This window comes from Astatotilapia calliptera, chromosome 6, assembly GCF_964374335.1.
Source record: "Astatotilapia calliptera chromosome 6, fAstCal68.1, whole genome shotgun sequence".
NCBI classification, from domain to species: Eukaryota; Metazoa; Chordata; class Actinopteri; order Cichliformes; family Cichlidae; genus Astatotilapia; species Astatotilapia calliptera.
In genome coordinates this window covers 35,515,985-35,538,143 of record NC_137427.1, presented here as the reverse complement: position 1 = coordinate 35,538,143, position 22,159 = coordinate 35,515,985, and the positions used below count along the sequence as shown (strand labels likewise).

At 40.7% G+C, this 22,159-nt stretch overlaps 3 protein-coding genes and 1 long non-coding RNA gene across 4 annotated transcripts in view; 1 reads left to right on the top strand and 3 right to left on the bottom strand.

Annotated features, from left to right (window-relative positions):
• The window catches only part of LOC113018417 (F-BAR and double SH3 domains protein 2-like), a 100,788-nt gene that overhangs the window by 16,486 nt on the left and 62,143 nt on the right, over positions 1–22,159 (top strand). The gene's annotated exons all lie outside the window — the stretch shown is intronic.
• LOC145429154 (uncharacterized) lies at positions 4,394–7,727 on the bottom strand. The gene is made up of 4 exons (XM_080302197.1): positions 6,200–7,727; positions 5,738–6,054; positions 5,292–5,529; positions 4,394–4,412 (listed from the first exon to the last, which is right to left on the bottom strand). The coding sequence occupies exons 1-4, from the start codon at positions 6,826–6,828 to the stop codon at positions 4,394–4,396; spliced, it is 1,203 nt and encodes a 400-aa protein (XP_080158323.1). The 5' UTR covers positions 6,829–7,727.
• LOC145429581 (uncharacterized) lies at positions 16,035–18,552 on the bottom strand. The gene is made up of 2 exons (XR_013909826.1): positions 16,349–18,552; positions 16,035–16,249 (listed from the first exon to the last, which is right to left on the bottom strand). It is a non-coding gene; the product is annotated as an uncharacterized LOC145429581 (long non-coding RNA).
• On the bottom strand, positions 18,925–22,051 carry LOC145429153 (lysosomal alpha-mannosidase-like). Its single transcript, XM_080302196.1, has 5 exons — positions 21,973–22,051; positions 20,078–20,251; positions 19,808–20,001; positions 19,239–19,371; positions 18,925–19,133 (listed from the first exon to the last, which is right to left on the bottom strand). Exons 1-5 carry the CDS (start codon positions 22,049–22,051, stop codon positions 18,925–18,927), a joined length of 789 nt encoding a protein of 262 aa, XP_080158322.1.

Here is a 22,159-nt window from a genome sequence, read left to right as displayed (position 1 = left end):
TTCAAAATCCCCCTGCGACTCCACCTGCACAAGAAGCAAACTGGTAATAGAGCTGGTTTTAAATGACAGCTTTTGAATTCATGCAAACCCAAACACTTTGTTGAGCAGACTCAGCACAGAGACTCGTGTACACCAATTCAGAGAGTGGAGAACAGATTTGTAGTCTGTCACATCAGTATAGTAGCATTCATCCTGTTCAAGTTTACAGTGATGTGAATGCTGCTAAATGCTATTATTCACATTAATAGCAGAGTGCTACTGAAAAGCACACAACGCATCCATTTAATGCATGTAGATTGTGTGAAAAATCCACCTGATCTCTGTTAGTTCCAGTCTCTCTGTCCGCGCTTCCTCTTTGTACTGACAATCACACACAAACATTTTATATTCAACTAAAACAATAACGAAAAATATATTCTTGTAATAATTATTTTAAGAGCATCGTTTGATAAGAGCATAGCACCCTGCTTAGTTATGAGCGATCACCATAGATGAATGTGGGCAAAGCAGAAGTGACATATATGTAGCCAGGTGGACGGTCTTTATTATCGGACATGTCCCTGACTTTGACTTCATGTCCACTCTTACCTGTTTCTTATATGTGCTGAGTTCCTCCATCTGTCTCCCTCTCTGTCATCCCCTCTCAGTCTTTGTGCAGTCACCCAAAGGTTAATTATAAAAGTATATCAGAGTTTACAACCGAATAAAAGGCATAAACTGGTCCATATCAGTTTGCTGCTGCTGGCGAGGGTGTTGCTAGGATCTTGAAGCATACAGGGCTTACAACAGCCCTGAAGTCTTTTGAGTTTTCACTCAATAACAGCACCTTTTAAAGTTATTTGTTTTTATTTATTTAAACATATAGTAAAATTTATATAAAGTGGTAAATGTTTGCACTACCTAAAGTGTGAAGTCACAGAATGATACTATTTAGTGCAGTTTTTAATCATTACCAGTCTTCATCTTAGAGCTTGTGCTCTTATTGTGCCATGATGTCTCCTTTTAAACTGTGTGGATGTTCACCTCTTCTTCATCCTTCCTGTTCCTTTCACCAAACTGCTCACTCTTGTTCTCCTCTGATCTCACTTCCTGTTCTGGTTATAAGAAGAATGCAGTCAGCATGTGTCAAAGACACTCCCTCCAAATATATGATTTTTGATATGATGATTAGATATTTAACATTTTATTTATCAACTATTTTATGCACTAAATCAATCAATTATTAAACAAATATCATATTGTAGAAAAGCAAATAATAATGCACTAAGCAGTTTCATGCCACAAGAGCTAAATGGTCACTTCACTGTATTTATTTCCCACAAACTACTATACCTAGGATCTTCAGGTTTCCACTATATTTCATTAATCTGCAGCGACTGTAGAACATAAAGTATATTGACCTCTATTGTTTTCTTTATGACTTGGCCTGAATACACACACATACACATCTTTGAATAGCACAACAAATGAGGTAATTTTCCATGTGTTTTAATAGGTTTTAGTGATTTATGGGTTTTATGTATGTGTGTGTATTTTGGTCTTCGGTGTAAATTTATACAAACTGTAATTTTTTCAGATGAAAGATCCGTTATTTAATGTTGCTTAATGTTGACTCTATGGAGAATAAAGCCTTGCATGAGTGTTGCTATTTTTAATTGTGGAGTGGAAGACCTACTGTACTTGTTGTTTAGTCTGTGATCTGAATGATGAATTTAACCAAACTAATAATTATCATGTAACTGCAAGAAGACTTAATGAAACTGAAACAATGCACCCTAACACAGGCATTTGAACTGTACGCTATTGAGTGCATGAAGTGTACCTCTACAGCTGAAAAGAGTTTGCCTCTATAATTTCTGGATCTACTGATTTGTTTCTGATGTATCTCTTCTTTTATTTAGCCTGTATTTGTATAGCGCTTTACTAGTCCCTAAGGTCCCCAAAGCGCTTTACACAACCAGTCATCCACCCATTCACACACTGGTGATGGCAAGCTACATTGTAGCCACAGCCACCCAGGGGCGCACTGACAGAGGCGAGGCTGCCGGACACTGGCACCACCAGTAGGCAACGGGGGAAGTATCTTGCCCAAGGACACAACGACCGAGACTGTACAAGCCGGGGCTCGAACCAGCAACCTTCCAGTTACAAGGCAAACTCCCAACTCTTGAGCCACGATCGCCCCATTATGTACAGAAAGATGATGAAATCCTCTTTATTTGAGAAAGTGTCCTTAAACACAAAAGTGACAAAAATCCACCTCCAAAAAGCAAAACTTCTCATAATGGAAAAACAAAAAAGATTGTCAATCCTATCAAACACTTTCTCTTAATCTAAAGAAATTATTCCAACATCAAACTGTACAATTTACAAATAACTACCAAGTCTCTCATGAGAAAACTCTTGTTCACATTAGAGCTGTGTGGTACACAGTACGACTGATCTCTGTGAGTGATTCATTTCACAAAGTGTTTCGGCCTGGTGGCCAGTACCTTTGAAGGAAGTTAGTAATCTGTGCATAACAGAGCCACGTCTCCATTTCTAAGCAGAGACAAATCTCTGTTTTTTAGGGAGAAGAGAGAGCCCCACACGATGACTCGATGCCAGTAACAGTCTTTTACAGAAGTTTGCAGGCAGCCCACCCTGTGCAGGAGCCAGCTGACCAGCAGCAGCACTAATCTCCTCCAAAGAAAAGTTAGCATCCAGGACAGCTCTGTCCTCAGAGCTCAGCTGAGGAAGCCCCTGCAGCAGCTTCTCCACGCAAGCTTTGTTACTTTACTCCATCCCTAACATGGTGGTGTAAAAGTCCACGGCATACTGACCTGCTCTGCATCCAGGAAAAACCACTAACGCCACATAAACTACACTAACAACACCATACACAATTACACTAACTCATCATCAGCCTCACAACACGCCACACATAAAAAAAACACAACTTTCAGCCAGACAAACCACACAGTCCACCAAACTTCCATCATTCACCAGAGAGAGGGAGAGATATAAAACGAGAGAGTTTAGTGGATGTGTGTTTGTGTGTGTGATACACACAATTTATGAATGTACTCTCCAATAAAGGTTATGTAGTTGATGAAAAGTGGGTTAGATTAAATGTTTACATTTCTTGTGCATGAAGTAAACTACAATATTTATATGTAAAATTCCACACCTACACCTGTGCGCCCTCACACTGCAGCACATTTTACTCCCCTGGTTGCAGAAACCGTTCTATATTTTGTCACAGCTGCAAAAGAAGCTCCACTCAAAGAAACTCAAAGATGATGGAGAGGAAGAGATTTCAGAACATGAGGCAGGAAGGTGGGGAGAGAGTGAGGCGGTATGGCACACAGGAAACGGTCGAGGGCAGACTCAAACCCAAGCTCCTGCAGTGGGAACTCTAACGTTTAGTACATGTGTCCCCACTCAGCCAGGTGAGATATAGCAGAACCATCAATTCAGAGTCTGACAGTAAGGGTGAAGACGAGCTTGACTGTTGGTCTGCTCCAAAACAAGCCCATAAGCAAGCTTTGAAATAATATGTTACAAAATTGTGAAACTGCGACATGAAATTTGATTTGAAAATGAAATTCATCCTGATCAGGAGCTGTTATGATCTAAATGGTGTTCTAGATCCAGTAAGCATTCATTCAACTTGTATGCAGCAAAATTAAAAAATAAGTTACCACAAGTTGTTTTTTAATTTGGTAAATAATTGATAAAATGTTAAAAGTACTGGTTGTGTTTGACCTCATCACCAGGATGAGTTGGAAATACCTCAAATTCCCTCAGGTGGCCTTTTGCTGGTTGGATTGCCACTACAGTCTGTAAACTGTGGAGGTAATTTTGTGAGCTCATTGGATGAGCAGTTTCTGAAATACTCAGACCAGCCCATCTGGCACCAACAACCACGCAATCTCTTTCCCCCATTCTGATACTTGCTTTGACCTTCAGCAGGTCATCATGAACATGTCTGTATGCTTAAATACTTTAATTTGCTGACGTCTGATTGGTTCACTAGACATTTGTGTTTAACGAGCAGGTGAACAGGTGTACCTGGCAAAGTGTGTGTAACCCTCAGTGTTACTGACATGTTCCACACTGATGCACAACAATACTCTGTGCCCCACACTGTTTTATTAAGTATGTCTAATCACTGTGGACATTACATGTACCTTCTTGAAGGAGAGGTCAAAGGTCAGTTACCTTTATAGGTTCCTGCTATATGTTGTGACATATACACAGCACAGTTGTAGGAATGATAGTTTCTAAGTTCTAAAGCTTTTTGTCAATTTTCAACCAATAAATCATAAAGTTGACCTTGAAGACCACAAGTTTGAATGGATTGTTAACATGACCCCACTCTACAGCACTGCAACATTTTAACATGAGTTATTTAAGACTTTCCAGGTATCCTGGTTACAGAAAAAGATTGATGAGCAGAAAAAAAGAAACAAACTTTAATTGTTTCTGATTAGAAGCTGTACAATCCGGACTGACTTTAACAAATGTGCTATAGGCTCAGCTGGAAAATAGTGAGCTTTACAAGACTGATTTTGTTCCAAAGGCTTTCACAGACCTCAACCAATCCTAAGGCTAATTAGCACGGCTAGAATTTTAAAAACATTTGTTAAATGTTGTCATTGCTAACATATACCTGTTTTAGAGCATGGTGAGTAGCAAGAATGCAAAGTTATTGTTACCTCTAAAAAGAAAAATGTGAAGATGTGATATTAGCATGAGCTATATAGTATCTCCAAAAGTTGATTCTGTTCATCTGGACTTTACGTTTTGTGGGAAAAACGTTTCGTCACTCATCCAATTGACTTCTTCAGTCTCAGCTGACTGCAGGTTTCCCCAATCTTATAAACAGTGCATGTATATGGTTACCTGCACCCTTGCAAAACTTTGCTAGACCCGTCCCTGCACAGTTACCAGCTGTCAGTAGAAAAGGATCCTGATGTTATTTGTCTCTCAGAAACAGTTCATAACTTCCCTTCAACTCATCCATGTCACCTAAAAGGTAAACCTGTTTCTCCATCACCTGTTCAGCTCTGATGATTCAGTAAGGACATCTGCTGGTTTCATCTTCACGTTTCCCTCTCACCACATATCCAAACCGATATCATGACCAGCAGCTGTTACAGCTGTGGCTCCAGCGAACATCAGCTGATACTAGAAAGCAATATTAAATAAATTCTAACAGCAGCTGATCAAGCTTTAACCTGCTGCTGTTGTTTAGAGCGACCACCGCTGTTTTCCTCTTTCTGGCTCGAAATGTGTGATAAACAAACAAGAGAGAAGCAGGCAGAGCTGTGTTCAGTTTAAGAGAGAGGTTTTTGATACCTGAGAAGGAGTGCAGCAGCTCCATGGTGTCTGTGGCACAAGCAAGGTAACCATCAAGCTCAACTGCACTTTGCAGCCTTCTGGAGATTGGTCTGGAGAAGAATTCATCTTCATCAGATGACTCTCTTTGCTGATCCTCACTCTCATGCTCTGTCGTTTCAAGATGTTGTTTGATGTATGTCAAGGCTGTAATTGCAAGTAGATAACACAATTTTGTTATTTACATTTCAGTGATTATTCCTGAACACAAATTTAAAAACGGCAAATTCTCAAAAAGGATTGTTTAGTATTCAGGACAGACCATCAATAACTTACAATGTATTAGGTGAAATACTCACTTAAGCATGTGTTCAAATGTAAAAACACACAAAAATGGGATCACATGAATCCTTACCAGCCTCTGTTACATCTGCTCTGTCAGTCCAGGAAGTCTTGAACTTGGGTAAGAGGACTGCAGCTGCAGCCAACTCTGGATCCTCCATCATCGCTCCAAAACGCTTTTGAAGGCCATTTTGCAGGGCTCTGATGAGTGGCACGCATGTCTTGCTTGATGTCTCCAGCCTGCTAAGTTTGGACAGTAGTTGTTGGATTACTGGCAGGAGCCATCCCATAAAGGAAGTGGACTCAGACTGAAGAATGTTTGAAGCTTTCACCAGAGGCTTCATGGTGGTACAGTACTCCCTAAGGAATGCAACTTCTGCAGGACTCAACCTGTAAGACACAACAACAAAACCCACCATGACTATAATAGGGATCTTCTGATTTAATATTAAGAGTCTGCTCACGTTTTTAACCATCCATTAAGGAAAATTCACAAAATTTGCAACCATATTGGTAGGTGTCCAATTTTACTCACATTTTCACCTTGAACTCCTCACAAATGCTCCTGATGGCATTTTCCCCCTTCTCATCAATGATGCGTATTATCCTTTCAATGGCAAGGTAGGTTGAATTCCATTGTGTTGCATTGTGACGAATGATCTGTAGTTCACACTTGTCCTCTACCACTTCATTAGCCAAATGAGTTTTGTTCCAAATGGCCTGGCATTTTGCAAAGCTTGCACGGGAGAGCCTCTTGTAGGTTTCATTCATGCTCTCTGCTAGGGCAGCATCAGATGTTGCCACAAGGTTTAGCAGGTGACATGCACATCGCTGATGAGGCGGGAGTTGATACTCCAAACCAGAGTCTTCATCAAGAATTGCACTTGCCTCATGGTAGTCAATATGGTCAGTCAGGTCAATAGTTTCTGGGTCTGCTTCATCTTCAGCTTCATCTGCATCATTTTGTGCCCCAAACATGTGGAAGGCCTTGACAAAGTTGGATCCACTAACAGTTGTGGTTCTTACAACTTTGCCTCTAATCTTGTATTGGCAATGGATATCATCAAGCGCACCAGCAAGCATGTCAAATGTGTGAGACCCTCTCAATCTTTTGCATGCTGGTGCTGCAGATCTTCTTTCCAGGGACTCTTCCTCCAATGGCATGTGACTCCAAGGTAACTTTTCTGATGAGCTGACCAACAATCAGTAGTGGTAGCAACAAATTTGACTTTATCCAATGCTGCAACCAAAGTCATCTTCATGTGATCAGCAGCTTCACAGATTCTGGCACAGACAGTGGGTCTGGAGATGACTTTGGCTTGAGGTTGTAATGTGGTAACCAATTCTTTGAAAGATGGCTGTTCTACCACTGGCTGTAGACCCTCACATATGAAATTGATGACAAGCATGTCAACAGTTGCTTGAGGAACATGTTTGTTTGCAGCTCTCAACATCAGGTCTGGTAACTTGGCTTGTGTATTTGCTGAGAGCTTGTTTGGTGTGGCTGTGGTCTTTCGCTGACGAGATGTTGATGCCACAGTGATATTGTACTGCTCAATCTTCGATGGATGTTTCCTCTGTAGAGATAAATATTATCATACGTCAGGTTCATACATTACTTCATAACATCACTGTGATTAACACTACAGGAAAACACATTTTTAAAACATCATTCAACTAGACATGAGCTAATCTTTGATTGTTTAGCATAGTATAAAAGAGTGGTGAATTTGGTCAAATCTTGCAGATATATTGCTGTATTTATTTACAAATGTAAACCAATTTTGAACGATCATTGCAAAAAACATGAATTTCTGTATACATTCTAAGTTCTGTAATCTGTATACTATCTGTAAAAAGAGTATCGACCAATGTATCAGTATCTAAATTTTTAACTCCTTTTTATCAGTATCACCCTAAAGTTTTCAGTATTAGTCAGGTTCTAAAAATACTAAGAGAGCAAAATATGTGTATATAGCAAATGTAATTTAAGAAAAGGGATCACATACACAAAAATGCTGCCCATACAGCTAACAAATAAAAACAATCCACATTATGTTCTTTAAAAAAATATATCATATCGGGAAATATATAACCCTACTGATTAAGAGCCATGTCACTATGATAGACCTATATCAGGCCAATGATCCTGATCAACTGATCCATCAATCGGGCTCTGATACATGTCAGCTGAGAGCTGGAAGATTCATTTGAGATGCAGCTCAGCACTGTGTTCAAATTTTGTTTTTGTTTTTTATATAGGCCAGCTGATTGTAGGCCTGTGAGTTTTAAATGACTACAAATTTAAGTTATTGTAATGACGGTGGTTATCCAAATAATAAGCTAAAACATTCCTACGAATTTAGCTGTTCAGTGATGACACACGAATCCTACTTCCGGGTCTAAAGTAGTCTGCGTTTAATATGGCTTTTGTATTGTTAACATGTTTAATGTTATGTATTTTCTTCTATTTGATCTCAAAAAGCTCCTAAAACAGTCAGCGACCACTGTTGACCTCCCTCGGCTTTTATTACCGCTAATCATTTATTTAAGCTCAGTTTTTAAAACCTTAGGATGTAACTACAGCCCAGCCCATGCAGCAGTATATGAATGACTAACCTCGTATTGTGGATGGATTATCTCAGTTGTCCTCCTGGCTGAAGTTTGGTCCTTTTACAGCATCCTGCCATGCGATTACATTTGTTCCTGACCACCGAGAACACTCACATTAACTTTTATCGAGTGGAAAAAAGTTAGCTTGTTTATATTACGCTAACATAGCTGTGTCGCTAGCGGTCACGTAGCACATCATTATATACCAGCTAGCCCAACTTCAGTAACCCTACAAACGTCACTGCTGTTTAGTTTTCTGTCTTCATTTATGCTGGAAGTGATAGCAGAGCTGTACGTTTGAATTTGTTTCCAAAACCTGCAGTCAGGACATGCTATATTGTATTTAGATAGAAGCTAGCGAGCTAACTCCCTGCTAACTTCTCTGTTAAATGCCATAAATTCCGTTTTCATGGATGCCTGGATGTTAAACTCAATTGTTACACCTGGTAGAGCAGAACGCTGATCATTTTATTAAAGATGAAAGACTTTAGACAGTTTTTCAACTCTCAGTAATGCCATAGTGATCGTTTGATATATGGACCTGCAGCAGAGTTTAGACCCAGACAGGCTAGTGAGGTCAGACTGGACAACCGGATAGTTCTATCCCGTGCACGTGTACACGTTGACAACCGTAACCATGGCCGCCGAGGGTATATAAATGCTGCACAAGGTTCCAAACGTCTGTTTACACTTGCTCGTGGACTTGTTTCGACCTGCTCCAACCTCAGCCTGTGGAAAGCTAAGTTTTGCAAACTATTTCACTAAAAGCGGATATAACTTGAACGCATAACAAGTACTTCATCTGTGGATCGTTTGTACTTGTTTTTGTTTTTCAAGTTTGAAGATGGCTCGCCGTGGACCCGGACTCCCCGACTGTCACCTGGACTTCGCTGCAGGTAAGTGTGAAAATTTCTTTAAATGTAAATTACTGTAATAATTTAACAAGTTCCAGTGTGAATATCAAGTTTTAACGTGATCAAATATGTGTATTTCAAGTCTGTTTCCTGTAAATTGTTTGTATGTTTTAAATTTTCCGGGAGAGGTGTAGAAATTATTAACGACTGGTGTATGAATATGAAAAAAAGGTGTTACTTTGACTTGAAGGCTTCAAATTTGACACTTTTCTTTAAAATGAAATGGTTAAAAATAGCTTAATGGACTAAAATTTGTAAAATGCCCAAAAATCAGTTTCTGTGGTAACGGCATCTTCAAGATGTCACGGGTCAGAACACGCAGGCATAAACACACAGATCCAGGTCCCCTCCTGACATCCTTTTCTTCTCCGGATCAAAGGCTTTATTGACATAAACTATATTTTTTCTCTGCTGCAAAACACAAAGATAAAAAAATGCAAATAAAATAATATCAAAAGAATATGAAAACAGTAGTAATAATGGCATTAAGACCTATCTTCTGTTACGGTAATGCTTTTAACCTTATTAGATAGCAGAGAGAGATATTGTACACAGGGATATTTACACAGTGATAGCATGTTTACCACAGATTAGATGTACCTGTCCTTATGGCAGATACAGTCCTTGTGCACATTTCTAAAAATGTGGATTCTGGGTTAAGAGTTTCTGTTTGTTTGTTTTTCACTTGACCATCATTTTCAGACATACCTGCAGAGCTTTGTGTGTGCAATTTTTACTCTTGCCAAGGAGGTTGTGTTTTTATTTAAAAAAAAAACAAATAAAAAAACAAATATATATATATATATATATATATATATATATATATATATATATATATATATATATATATATATATATATATATATATATATATAATTTGTTTTTGTTTTTTTTTATATTTAGGACATGCGATTGGTACATGTGGTCTAAATGTTACATTATGGTTTGCATCCACATATTTAACCTATGAGCTTTTTTCAAAATGTGTGACATCGTGAATTGTAAATAAAACAGGAGAATGAGCTGCATGGTTAGTTATAAATGTACTGTAGTATATTTATATAATAAGTTACTCATGTCCGGCTATTTACAAATCAATACCTATTATCCATTACCTATTCCAACATAGTGTTTGCATAAAGGCTTACAAAGAACAAATAAAACAAATTGAATGTACACAAAATACAGTGACATTTATAGTGTCAATATAGTGCAGGGGTGGGCAATCTCAGTCCACGAGGGCCGGTGTCCCTGCAAGTTTTAGATCTCACCTTGGGTCAACACACCTGAATCACATGATTAGTTCGTTACCAGGCCTCTGGAGAACTTCAGGACATGTTGAGGAGCTAATTTAGCCATTTAAATCAGCTGTGTTGGTTCGAGGACACATCTAAAACCTGCAGGGACACCGGCCCTCGTGGACTGAGATTGCCCACTCCTGATATAGTGTCACCTTAAAAGTACACAGAGTGAGCTGCCTTGGTGGAGGTTTGGTGGTCTTCTATTAAAAAACTTGACTTAAAGATTGAACAAGTAGAAGTGTCATTCAGTCTGACATAAAATGCTTTTCTCTCATCCTCTGCTCAAACTAACAGATGTAGGTCTGTTGCTTTAACACTGGGTGTCTATTACATTCCTAATGTTATTTTAAAAATTGTTTCCTCACAGGGCGTCTTGACTATGTGGTTGAACGCCCTGCAGAAGAAGGCCTTCCTGAAGTCATCAGGATCCTGGATGACAGTCTCCAGAGCACCACCTCTTCTGGTGAAGCTCAGGACACTGATACCCAGCGTATCAGCGAAGGTGAGTATGGTGAGTATTTTATCCCTCTCTCATCCTCACCCTTATCTCATGAAGCACCAGATGCTGATGACAGTGAACAGCAAGGTGAGTATGGTAGGTATTTTATCCCTTTCTCACCCTCACCCTCTTCTCATGAAGCACCAGATGCTGATGATGGTGAACAGCAAGGTGAGTATGGTGAGTACCCCCCCTACCTACCTATAGACGATGAAGAGGTGAGTGAACAGACTGACAATTCATCTGACTGGAACGACTCAGAAGAGTGGGGGGATTGGCTTAGCGATGACTCTGGGTATGACACCATGGATGAGAGAGATGATTCCCCTCTCATCCGGGAGCACCCTCCAGAGCCGTTTTGGCACGATTGGCAACGTCCTATTGCTCCAGGTGCTGCCCCCATCCCCATGCCGCCTTTCGGCCAGGCCAATGCCCCATTCTTCCCTCGAGTTGTTGCCCAGGTTGGTGATCCGCCAGCTGCTCCTCCCCCAGCTGCTCCTCCCCCAGCTGCTCCTCCCCCAGCTGCTCCTTCCTCAGCTGCTCCCTCTGCTGCTCCTTCCTCAGCTGCTCCCTCTGCTGCTTCTTCCTCAGCTGCTCCCTCTGCTGCTCCTTCATCAGCTGCTCTCTCTGCTGCTCCCTCCTCAGCTGCTCCCTCTGCTGCTTCTTCCTCAGCTGCTCCCTCTGCTGCTCCTTCCTCAGCTGCTCCCTCTGCTGCTCCTTCCTCAGCTACTCCCTCTGCTGCTCCTTTCTCAGCCGCTCCCTCTGCTGCTCCTTTCTCAGCTGCTCTGTCATCTGCTTCCTCAGCTGATCTCTCTGCTGCTCCTTCCTCAGAAAAGAGAAGCAGAGAAGACATCTGCACCGAAGAGGTAAGTGCAAAGAGGTGCAAGGTGAGTGACCAGTTTGATGCCCCTTCAACATCCTCAGGTAGTTTTGGAGTCAGACGTTTCTGGGAGAGGCCTTTTAGCCTTTCCATGGATGACAGTGACTCTGATTAGTTTATGTTAGAATGTGTTTTTAAACTTTGCCTTTGTGTTTTTGTTTTTACAGATATATGAACATGTGACTCGCACATGTGAAATGTATTTCTTTTTTTTCTTGATATGTGACATTAATATTAATATTACATTGTGAATTAAAGGTAGTTTTTTAGTTGTTATTACTTCCAGTTACGTCCAAGATGGAGCAAACACCCCACCCAGAAGACAGCCTTACCCCGACCAACCCGATGAGAAGGATGGATGACCAAGTGAAAAACGGGAGAGTGGTGCTGTGTTCCAACTATGTAAGTTATCACCTCACATTGACAACAAACTGTATTGAAGACAAAATTCTTCCAATAGTTGGTATAAATCATCATCCTATGTCAGCAGCACTGTAGGTTTAGCTTTATTTATATTTTTCATGTGTATACGTTGGGTTTAAAATAGTTTTTTTAACAACATACTGCAGCTACCAACAATGAAAATGCTGTTTTGTGTTAAAATGACGTCTTTCTTGTGTTATTGCTTTGCAGGGCAGCTGAGAGTGGACAGAGCTGCACAGAGGACCAAAGATCCACTCTCAGCACTTCATACCTGACTGGCCACAGCACCAACCCTCCTCACCCTAGGTGAGGAGGGTCCTGACCCCGCCTGCACAGAGGGAGTTGTGAACATGCACTTCTGTGTCGGTGGGTTTAGGATCCTCCTCACACTCACACTGATGAAGACTGTCACTGGAAGATGTCTCCATTGCATCAGCAGGACGTAAGCATTTGTAAAATATTACAGTTTGTGATGTTTTATAAATATTTTTATTGCATCATTTAAAACTATGAGATATAAAATAAACCAAGTTTCATAACATTTTCTGTGTATTTAGTTGTTTTCTTAATAGGTTATTTGGAACATCATTGCAACCTGTCAGCTTTTTATTGAGGATTTAGAAAGTTGCTGGTGGCCCGAGTGTGTAGAGTGGGGTGTTGTTTTTGTCACATGGTGAAAGTGACCTCATGGGGAGCAAAGAGAACAACTGAACAATTTGGGGATTCACAGACTTTCGTAATCGCTAAAAACAATTAATAAAAATTGTTCTGTGTGAACTAAAAGCTCAAATATAAACCATCCTGACACTGACACAAATGATCTGCTGTTTATAAGCAGGACAGTGTTTTCATGAGCCTGGATGAAGCTAATTTGCATGAGTTTAACCTGCTGGTCAAAAACTTGCATGACTCTGATATCACTCCAACTTTCTTCTGTTTATTTATTCATTTTTGCTAATTGTAGTAGATTAATATGTTCACCAACTGATTGTTGGCCTGAATGTTTGAATGTTTGCAGTTTCAGGTCCTACTGATCAGTTTTAAGTATTGTAGAAAGTGAGCAGCAATTGAATCAAGTCCTGGGATGAAATGGGACAAAAGGGTAATGTGACAGCCACATTAGTTCCCTTCCCTCGTTTAACAATGTGTAAGCAGACTGCTTTAACCTGCAATTTACTGCATGTTGTTAGGCTGCATGGTACAACCACAGTCTGCTAACCACCCGTGGTGATCGAAGGTTTTGAGGTCTTGCTTGAGCTACTGATGAAGTTTTATCAAAGCTTGTTAAGTTTCCCAACCACATTTTATCCTGATGGTCCAAGGCTTAAATCTTTATGCTCACAGACGTACTTCTGTAATTAATCAGTGACCGATTTATTACTTTAAGTTACAGTGTGAGGGGCATTAATAAACATAAATCAGATTTAACTGGATTATGTGTTTAGGTCAAGAGACACAGACCTTCATCTTTAAGAGGCTCTTCTTGAATATCTATTCACGATGTTTGCCATGCAAGTACACTGGACGGTTGTTTTTAACACAATCATTTGAAGATTCTGATGAAATGAAGTATTGTTTCAATGAGCTGTGGCACCATTCTTGCTTTAGCAGTGAAAGGAGTCAGGTAGGGCTCCATCAGGAAGAGGGCCCCAGAGGTCCTATCCCCCCCGCCCACTTCCCTGGGGCTTGAACATCAGTGGATTTCCACTTAAGCAAAGCCTCATCAAGTTCCTGCAAACAGCACCACACACACACTATCATGTACAGAGTGTGGATGCTGTGTCTAAGACCACGATCATTGTGTTCCCACCATCTGGTGCAAGCTTCATCTGTCTCACTGTGTTCTCCTAAAGGCCAAGACAGCAGGACAGTGAACTCAATCTCACTTATAGGTGCCAGAAATCAGTGGATGTGAGATTAATGGTGGTAATCAGGTTATGCATTTGTTGTCTTCTCAGCAGGTGGGAAACATCTCTCTTTATTTGTTTATGTACATGTGTATCAGAAATCTATTTTCCTGTACAGCTCAGGTTTAAGGCACAATGTTTATCTAATCTAATGAAGATCAGTGAAAATACTGACATTAGTGACGTTAACCCTTGACTAAGAGTTTCTTAGTCAATTGTTAATGGGAAACACATTTCCACACCACCATCTTCTAAGCTGTGATGCTACATGTGCAGCAGCAAACGTCCAATTAGTACCGATCAGAAGGTTGGAGGTTCGATCGCTGCCTGATCTGATCTGTATCTCAAAGTATCCTTGGACACGATACTGAACCCCAAACTGCTCTTTCACGTGTCCATCAGAGTATGAATGTTAGATAGAAAGAACTTAGGTACAGAAAAGTGCTTGTATGAATGGGTGAATGAGGTGTATAAAGTACTTTGAGTGCTTGAGTAGAAAAGTGCTATTTAAGAACAAGGATGTGCAAGAATTTGCTAGACACGCTCTTCTTTTTCCAAAACTAAAAATGTTATTTCAAATTTGGCAGCCTGTGTGTCAAAGAGACTGAAGAGTAACTAAAGGGCAAAGTCCAGGAATACAGCCAAACTCAGGAGACCAGTTAGGAGCACAACTGAGCAAAGGTGATTCAAAAAAATGGAGAGAAACTCTGCCATGCAGTGCCATGCTGAGCAGACTGGTTTACAGCCACAAGAGAGACTCAGTGTTCACAGATCATAAAATCTTCAGGGAGCAAAGCTCTCAGAGAAGCTATAATGCAATCCACAGATAGAATACAGTCAATAAGCTCCAAGTGAAATGTTAAACAGTGCATGGATAGCTTTTTGTTCAGCTTTTTCTTCGTATCCTTTTTCCCCCTTTCTAAAGTCTCTTCAGAGGCTTTGCAATTTGTCAAACAGCAGCTGGTAAAAAGGCTTTTGCAGTGAGGCAGGGAGCCTGTTCAAACCAGATTATGCTTGATTTGATGACTGCAGAGAACTTGGGGCTGACAGCTCAGATTAGGATCGGTTCTCCCTTGAAAAGGCATTAGTGTGTTCTGTCATGGCAGGATTTCTGTTCAATGTGCAGGTAGATTGAAATCAAAGGGCACCAAAGACACCCAAACCTGAGGGATCATTACGTGACACCCAAAGCATCTGAGCAGTCTTATTCCTTCATCTGTACCAAATTACTCAGATTCACAGACGTCGTGCACAGCAGACCTGCAATACAACAATGAATAACAGGAGTTACGCCTGCGTTTGACAGGTCAAAATGTCACAGGGAGCAGTTCAGTTAAGTTTCATTCCCCTCCAGAAATCACTTCATGCATGATTATCAGGAACCTTTGAGTAATGACAGCACTTAAGTGAGTGTTTCCTTACCATGTTCCACTTTGTCACCAAGTTTTAGGATGAGAATGTTTTTTTTCTACTTCTATTTTTTTTATATCGTTGTTATTATTTCTGTTGTAATTTGTGTTTGTTTTTTGTTTGTTTGTTCAGTTTTTCAGCCTTGTTGCATTTTTTTCTATTTCCGTTGTGTTTTATTCAACTTCTGTTACATTTTGCAGGATTTTGCAGCTTTTTCTATTGACGGGTGTTTTCTTCAGGGACTCCATATTATTATCTTTAAAACTGCATTTGAAACTTAATGCTGAGCTTTTACTTTCTGCAGTTGAAGTTATCTAAAGAAACTGTGTGTGGGTGCAGCTGAAAAAACGTCTTTTGGCAAATAACACAGAAATTCTGAAATCCTCTACTGCTTATATCAAAGAGAATAAAAGAAACCAAAGCTAAACTCTAAAAGATTATTTATTTCAGCTTGTTTACAGTTATCCACACCTCACAGCTTTTTATGGGTTGATAGTTTTCCTGATCCAATCTGCATACTCAGGATCACAGAGGTCCATGAAGGCAGCCGGTGCTCTGCATACAAAGTCTGGATCTCCCACAAAAGAAGAGACCCCATAAATCCTGCCATTATGAACCACTCCTCCACCAGAGTCTCCCTGCAAGACAGAAATACAGTTTCCCAGGTTTATAAAATCTTTCTGTATTTTGAATGTTTAATAAATGCAGCTGTGAGCTGAGGGATCATGCAAACTCACTCGACATATATCTTTCCCAGGACTTTGTCCACAGAACCAGTGCTGATAGCTCCTGACTCGGTGGACCTCGGGGAATTATTTCTGTAAAATATCATTGAGCTCTGTACAGCTGACAACCTCAGTCTCTGCACAGTGAAGAGAGGGTGATTCACCAGGTTCTAGAAAAAAGGGACAATTAGTTCAGCTTAAAGCACTTTTTTAAAAATGATGCAGATTTGTATTTTATGCAGAAATGCAGCAGAAAGAAATAAAATGGTCTGAGCTCACAGGAAAAGCTTGTTTTTGCTTTGAACACATTAGAAATGAAGCAAAATACAATTTCAGTACAAATATCTGCAACATCTCTTTACTAATAAAGTAACAGTTTGGATGGTTTGTTTTCTTTTTTCTTAATACAACAAATTTGTTAAAAATCATCTTCCTTCTTTTCTCATTAGCTAGTCCAGTGGTGGCACCATAACCTGCGACCTCAACTCTGGAATGACACAAGAAGTGTTTGGACGCTTTTCTCTCCTTTTTTTTGTCAGTTACATACAAATACATATATTGATTGTTTTGCACGTTAACTTTGAAATGTTGCCCTGAGGCCTGTACTATGAAGCAGGATCTCATCTCTCCAGGTAACTTCAGAGTTCTATATGAAGGATTTTGACTTCTTACCAGAGAAAATTGTAAGAGTAACCCTGACCTGCTGTTATATTAGTTATGTCCTTTATAGAGTTTTAGTCACCACTTTATCATCACGCACCACACCTGGCTAGCATGCTTGCACTGTGCTTGCTCAGCGCATTGGGACACCATTCAAGCTCACTGCAGCACATGCTACTTCCTGTTTTAAAGGGCTTTGTAGCAGCCCTTGTTACATGCGTGGGCACGGAGCATGAAGCAGAAAGCACAGCTTAAAAGAGAAGTTGATATACCCGGCGGCGTGACACTGACTGGTGTTTTACACCCTTTTTGGCTCCTACCTCAAAGCACACTGTGCGCTGTCGATCTTACGTGCTGCACAGTAATGTTTAATATTTAGTATTTACAGTTATATTCCCATATATCATCGTGATGTTGTTTATTCTATTGCTCTCGTTTTCTTCTGCTTGTTTTCTTTTTTCATTCTCAGCAGGTGAAATTAAAAAAGTATCTATTGTTAGCTAGTTTATTGTTTATTGTTTATTTATTGTGTCATTCTTTCTCCCTGTCCTATCCCCCAGTCATGTCTGTCCCGTCTTTAAAAAACAAAAATAAAATAAATACATAATTATAATAAAGGTCAATCAAATGGACCAATATGGCAAGGCCATGATGATCCACTTGGTAAAGTAAATCCACTTGGCATCTTTCTTGGCCTTCAGACAACAATTCTGATTGCTAAAGATCCAAACCGGACAACAAAAAAAACAAACCAAAACAAAACATTTCTATGAAAAAAAACAAAACAAAAAAACACAGAAAACCGTACATTTGCACTCAATGCTTGAACTTAACACTGCTACTGTATTTGTTTTTGTCCCTGTTAGCCTTTATGAGCAGTGGCTCAGGAGGCACAGACCATCTCCACGTGTTGAGCCAATATTTTATGTATATTTACTTAGGTGATTATCTTTTCATATACAGATATAGTGTTTTAATGGGGTATTTATTTTAATGAATATAATCATACATAAAAATGTGAGCAATATCATTTATATAGATCTGTTTTAGTGCTGTGATTCCCCACAGCATGCCCCAACAGAGATCCCAATACCTCTGAGTGTTTTCAATCTGAATGAAAATAAGTAAGCAGCGGAAGGGGAGGCCACCGGTGTTCATGAAATCAAGCTTCATGAATTCAGCAGAGGCTTGTTTAGGATTTTAGATTTCTCGTTAATTCAGGAAGAGAGAACAAAAGCTCTCCTATTATTCTCTTTGTGGCTGTTATTAAATTCTGGCGACGATGCAGTGATATTGTTACAGCCCTACTCTTTACATCTAATTTTATTTTTTCTCATTAGGAGTTTTCCTGTTGAAACATTTTTGGCTGTTGTCATCGTCTGTGTGCATTGTCTGTGTTTCCAGGCCAGAAACCGTAGCGGACAGGTGGGCTACATCCCGGAGAAATACCTGCAGCTGCCCTCCTCCAACAGCCTGCTGAGCATGCTGCAGTCGCTGGCCGCGCTGGACGCCCGATCCCATTCCTCCAGCAACTCCACCGAACCTGAAACCGAACTCCCAACCGGCTCCGTCACCTCACACTATTCAAAGCACATTTATATGATGGCTAAAGTGGTGAATGCGGATTATTAAAGGAGGACATTGCATTACACTATCTGTAGATGTCTTTATTATTGTGATCATGACAGGTTCATAAAATAAAACCAGACAGGTTGAGAAAAAAATTATGGGGACCTGCATGAAGATATGCTGACATTACTTGAAACAAGAGGTTCCTACTGAAATTTTACATGTCATGTTAGCTAGTCACAGCTGTATATGGGCTGGGATAAAAAGCACAGCATCCCTTCTGCTTCCTCTTTTTCTAAATCAGAAAGCGTTGATTTAACATGAGCATTTTTTTCGTAGTGTTAGTTAAACATGCGGTGTTAAGAACACCACGTGACTGATAAATCAGTGTCTCTGTGCGCCAGTGTGGAGTTGTGTCCAACCTGACTGTTGGCGATGACGAGGAAGCGTCCCACCACATCATCAACATTATAGTCTTCAAGATCAGGATCGTCTCTGATAGGTGGGTCACTGCAGAGCTGGTCCCAGCAGAAGCCCTCAGGAGGGTTGTAGCCATTAGGAAGGATCCCTGTTGGTTAACGGGGGCAAGCGGTTAAAAAATAATGTGACACCGTCCTGTTGCTGAGTCCAGAAGTCATTAACATAAAGGGATGAAGAAAGAAACTTTGCATACCAGTAAAGAGGTCAGCCATTGGAGGAGTAAGGCTGTCGGAGGCTCTCCATAGAAGCTCCTGCTCCTTATTCCTCATCCTGCGAGCCCGGTCTTGATAGTCTAGACGACCAAAGAAGAAGCCATCGAATCCCATCTGCAGCAAAAGACACACAGTTAATGGTTAAAGGAAAGTCAAATGGAAAGCCAGTGAACTAAATTGTGCCTTCATGTAATAATGCAGCATTCTGGAAATAAGCCCATTTGATTCATTGCAGAGCAGCAAATCTGATAATGACGATACAGCCAAAAATTTGTAATGAGAAAACGGAGAGTCTTTCTCGACGTGAGTGCTACCTTCTAACTCTAATTAGCCTCAACTCTCTTCTTTAACTGATAAATTCTCCCATTTTAAGTCTCACTAGAAATCAGGCCTTCCTTAAGGTGACCAGTTATGCTCATCCTTCTATTCTGCCCTATACTGCTGATATTAAACAAGGCCAACGTTTGAAAGTGTGACAGTGAATGAGCTGAGCAATTCTGAAGTGTGACTCGTGCAAAACTCGAAGAATAAACATAAAGAGCTATGCTACCTGTGCAAACATGGAGGCGTGTTCCCGGGCGTGGCCAAAGGGGTCGATGTGCCAGGCGACGCGGGGATGGCCACAGGCTCCAAAAGTCTCATTAAGGAACCTCAGACCAATGGTCATCTGGTCAATGACGGCGCTGTAGTGTGTGGCAGCCTCGTCGCTCATACACCAACCACCATTCACAAATTCCAGACGGCCTGCGGGAGGAGCAGCTTTTGGTAAGGATGCACTGAAACACTTAACGCAGCTGTATAGTACTGAATGGGTATTTACCTTCATTAACCAGCTGTTTGACTGTCTGCTGCATGCTGGAGCTCTGACTCTTCCACCAGTGGTAGAAAAAGGCCGTCTCCACATAGATGAACCTCCTATCTGGATTCTTCCACAACTGATCCACAACTGAGTCCAGGATGTACTGAACACCAGCGTGCTGGATGTCATTACGATCTACGCGCACAAATGTGCACAGATTTAGGACAAAAGAGACGTTATTTTGTCAATGCTTCAAGAAGTGGTCAGAATTTAGTTGCTGTGTGTCACAGTTTGAAAAATATTTATTTACACTAACGTATCTTAACAGCAAGAAAGTATATGTGCTCATCTGCATTCATGCATATGCCCATACAAACCACCCTCATTGCAGATGAGTTCTGCTTACATATTAACCCAGACTGGAAATCAATATCAGATGATGGTCACCTGCACAACACCTGGCCTTACAACTTACTATAAACAACATGTGACATTAAAATATGCAAGCTTGCACTAAAAGCATAAAACTCTAAAGCAATGAAGAAGTAAACTGTTGCAGTAAACAGTACATTATGAGGCAGCGTGAAATACACGACAGAGTATAAAATGAAACGAAGGTGTTTTAATATCGTCTTCTGATACATTTCGACAGTGGCTCGGGCCACTTCGGGGGTGGGGTGCCCTCGGCCTCTCGGCCTGGGGCTCGGTCACTCTGGCACAGCTGGCTGCCGGCGGAGCTCACGGGCAGGTCACTGCAAACCCCCCTGGCTTCTGCTCCACAGCTGCTGAGTGACCCCTCATCTGGGACTCTCCTCAGCTCTTTCTGGGATAGTGGCACAGCTGCCCCTCTGTTGGTCTTTCTTGGTCTCTTGTGCTCTGAGGGCCTCTGGATGTCTGGAGTCTTGATCTCCTCCATACCTGCTTCATGCCCTGGAGGACGGGGCTGTGGTTCCCCACACCCTCTAGCAGATCATTACATGAAGGAACCTTTTAAAAACAAGTGCGCTCATGCTCACAGGTGTACACACGAGTGCTCACACACACAAACTACACCCTTTTTGGCTCCTACCTTAAAGCACACTGTGTGCTGTCGATCGTACGTGCTGCACAAAAATTGTTTAACATTTAGTATTTACTGTTATATTGCCATAGATCATCATGATGTTGTTTATTCTATTGCTCTAGTCTTCTTCTGCTTGTTTTCTTTTTTCTTTCTCAACAGGTGAACCAGGAAAAGAAAAAGAGAAAAAAAAGGTGATGCAGCAGATTTTCATTGTCTTTTCTCTCTATCTCTTTTCTCCTTTTTCTTTCCCTCTCCTTCTGTTAACTTTCTTCTGAACTTTTCTTCTTGTTTTTCTTTCCCATCCCCGAGTCCAGTCTGGTCTGATTACAATATCTTAGAATAAAAATAACTAATAAAGATCAAATAAACTATGACAATCAAGTGGGCCAGTATAGCAAAAGGCCCACTTGGGAAAGTAAATCTGTTGGGCATTTTTCTTGGCCTTCAGACAATAATTCTGATTGCTACAGTGCCAGACAGGACACAAAAAAAAGAAAAAAAAACGATACATTTCCACATTTCGCACAGCCCCAACAACAGAGAGTAGTTCGAACATGAGTGATGGCTGTCACTCCAGTTCACATTCAAATCAAATCCAGAGATCATGTGAATGAACCACCATTAAAACACATAATAGGGCTTTAAAGCAGGAGGATAACGCTGCTGGTCACAAGACCCACAATCACTTGTAGCAGCAATCAGGAAGATATTTAGTACCAGTCAATAGAGCAGATTTACTTGCATCAGCAGAACTACTAGAGTAAATAGAAACATATGCAAACATTTGACAGAGTAAACACAGAGCAGGAGGTTGGCTAATAGCTTCACAGTGTTCTGTATGTGTCACACTGACCTCCATAGAAGTACTGGTCCACAGTCTTGAGCCAGCCAACGTCATCATGTGTGTGCGGGACCAGGTGGACATTCAACATGCCCGGCTTGGTGGCATGACATGACTGCACACAGACACACACTCTATGAATACAGCTGTACTGCTCTGTCGGAAGAGTCATAATGTTGACAAATATTCACTCCAAAAA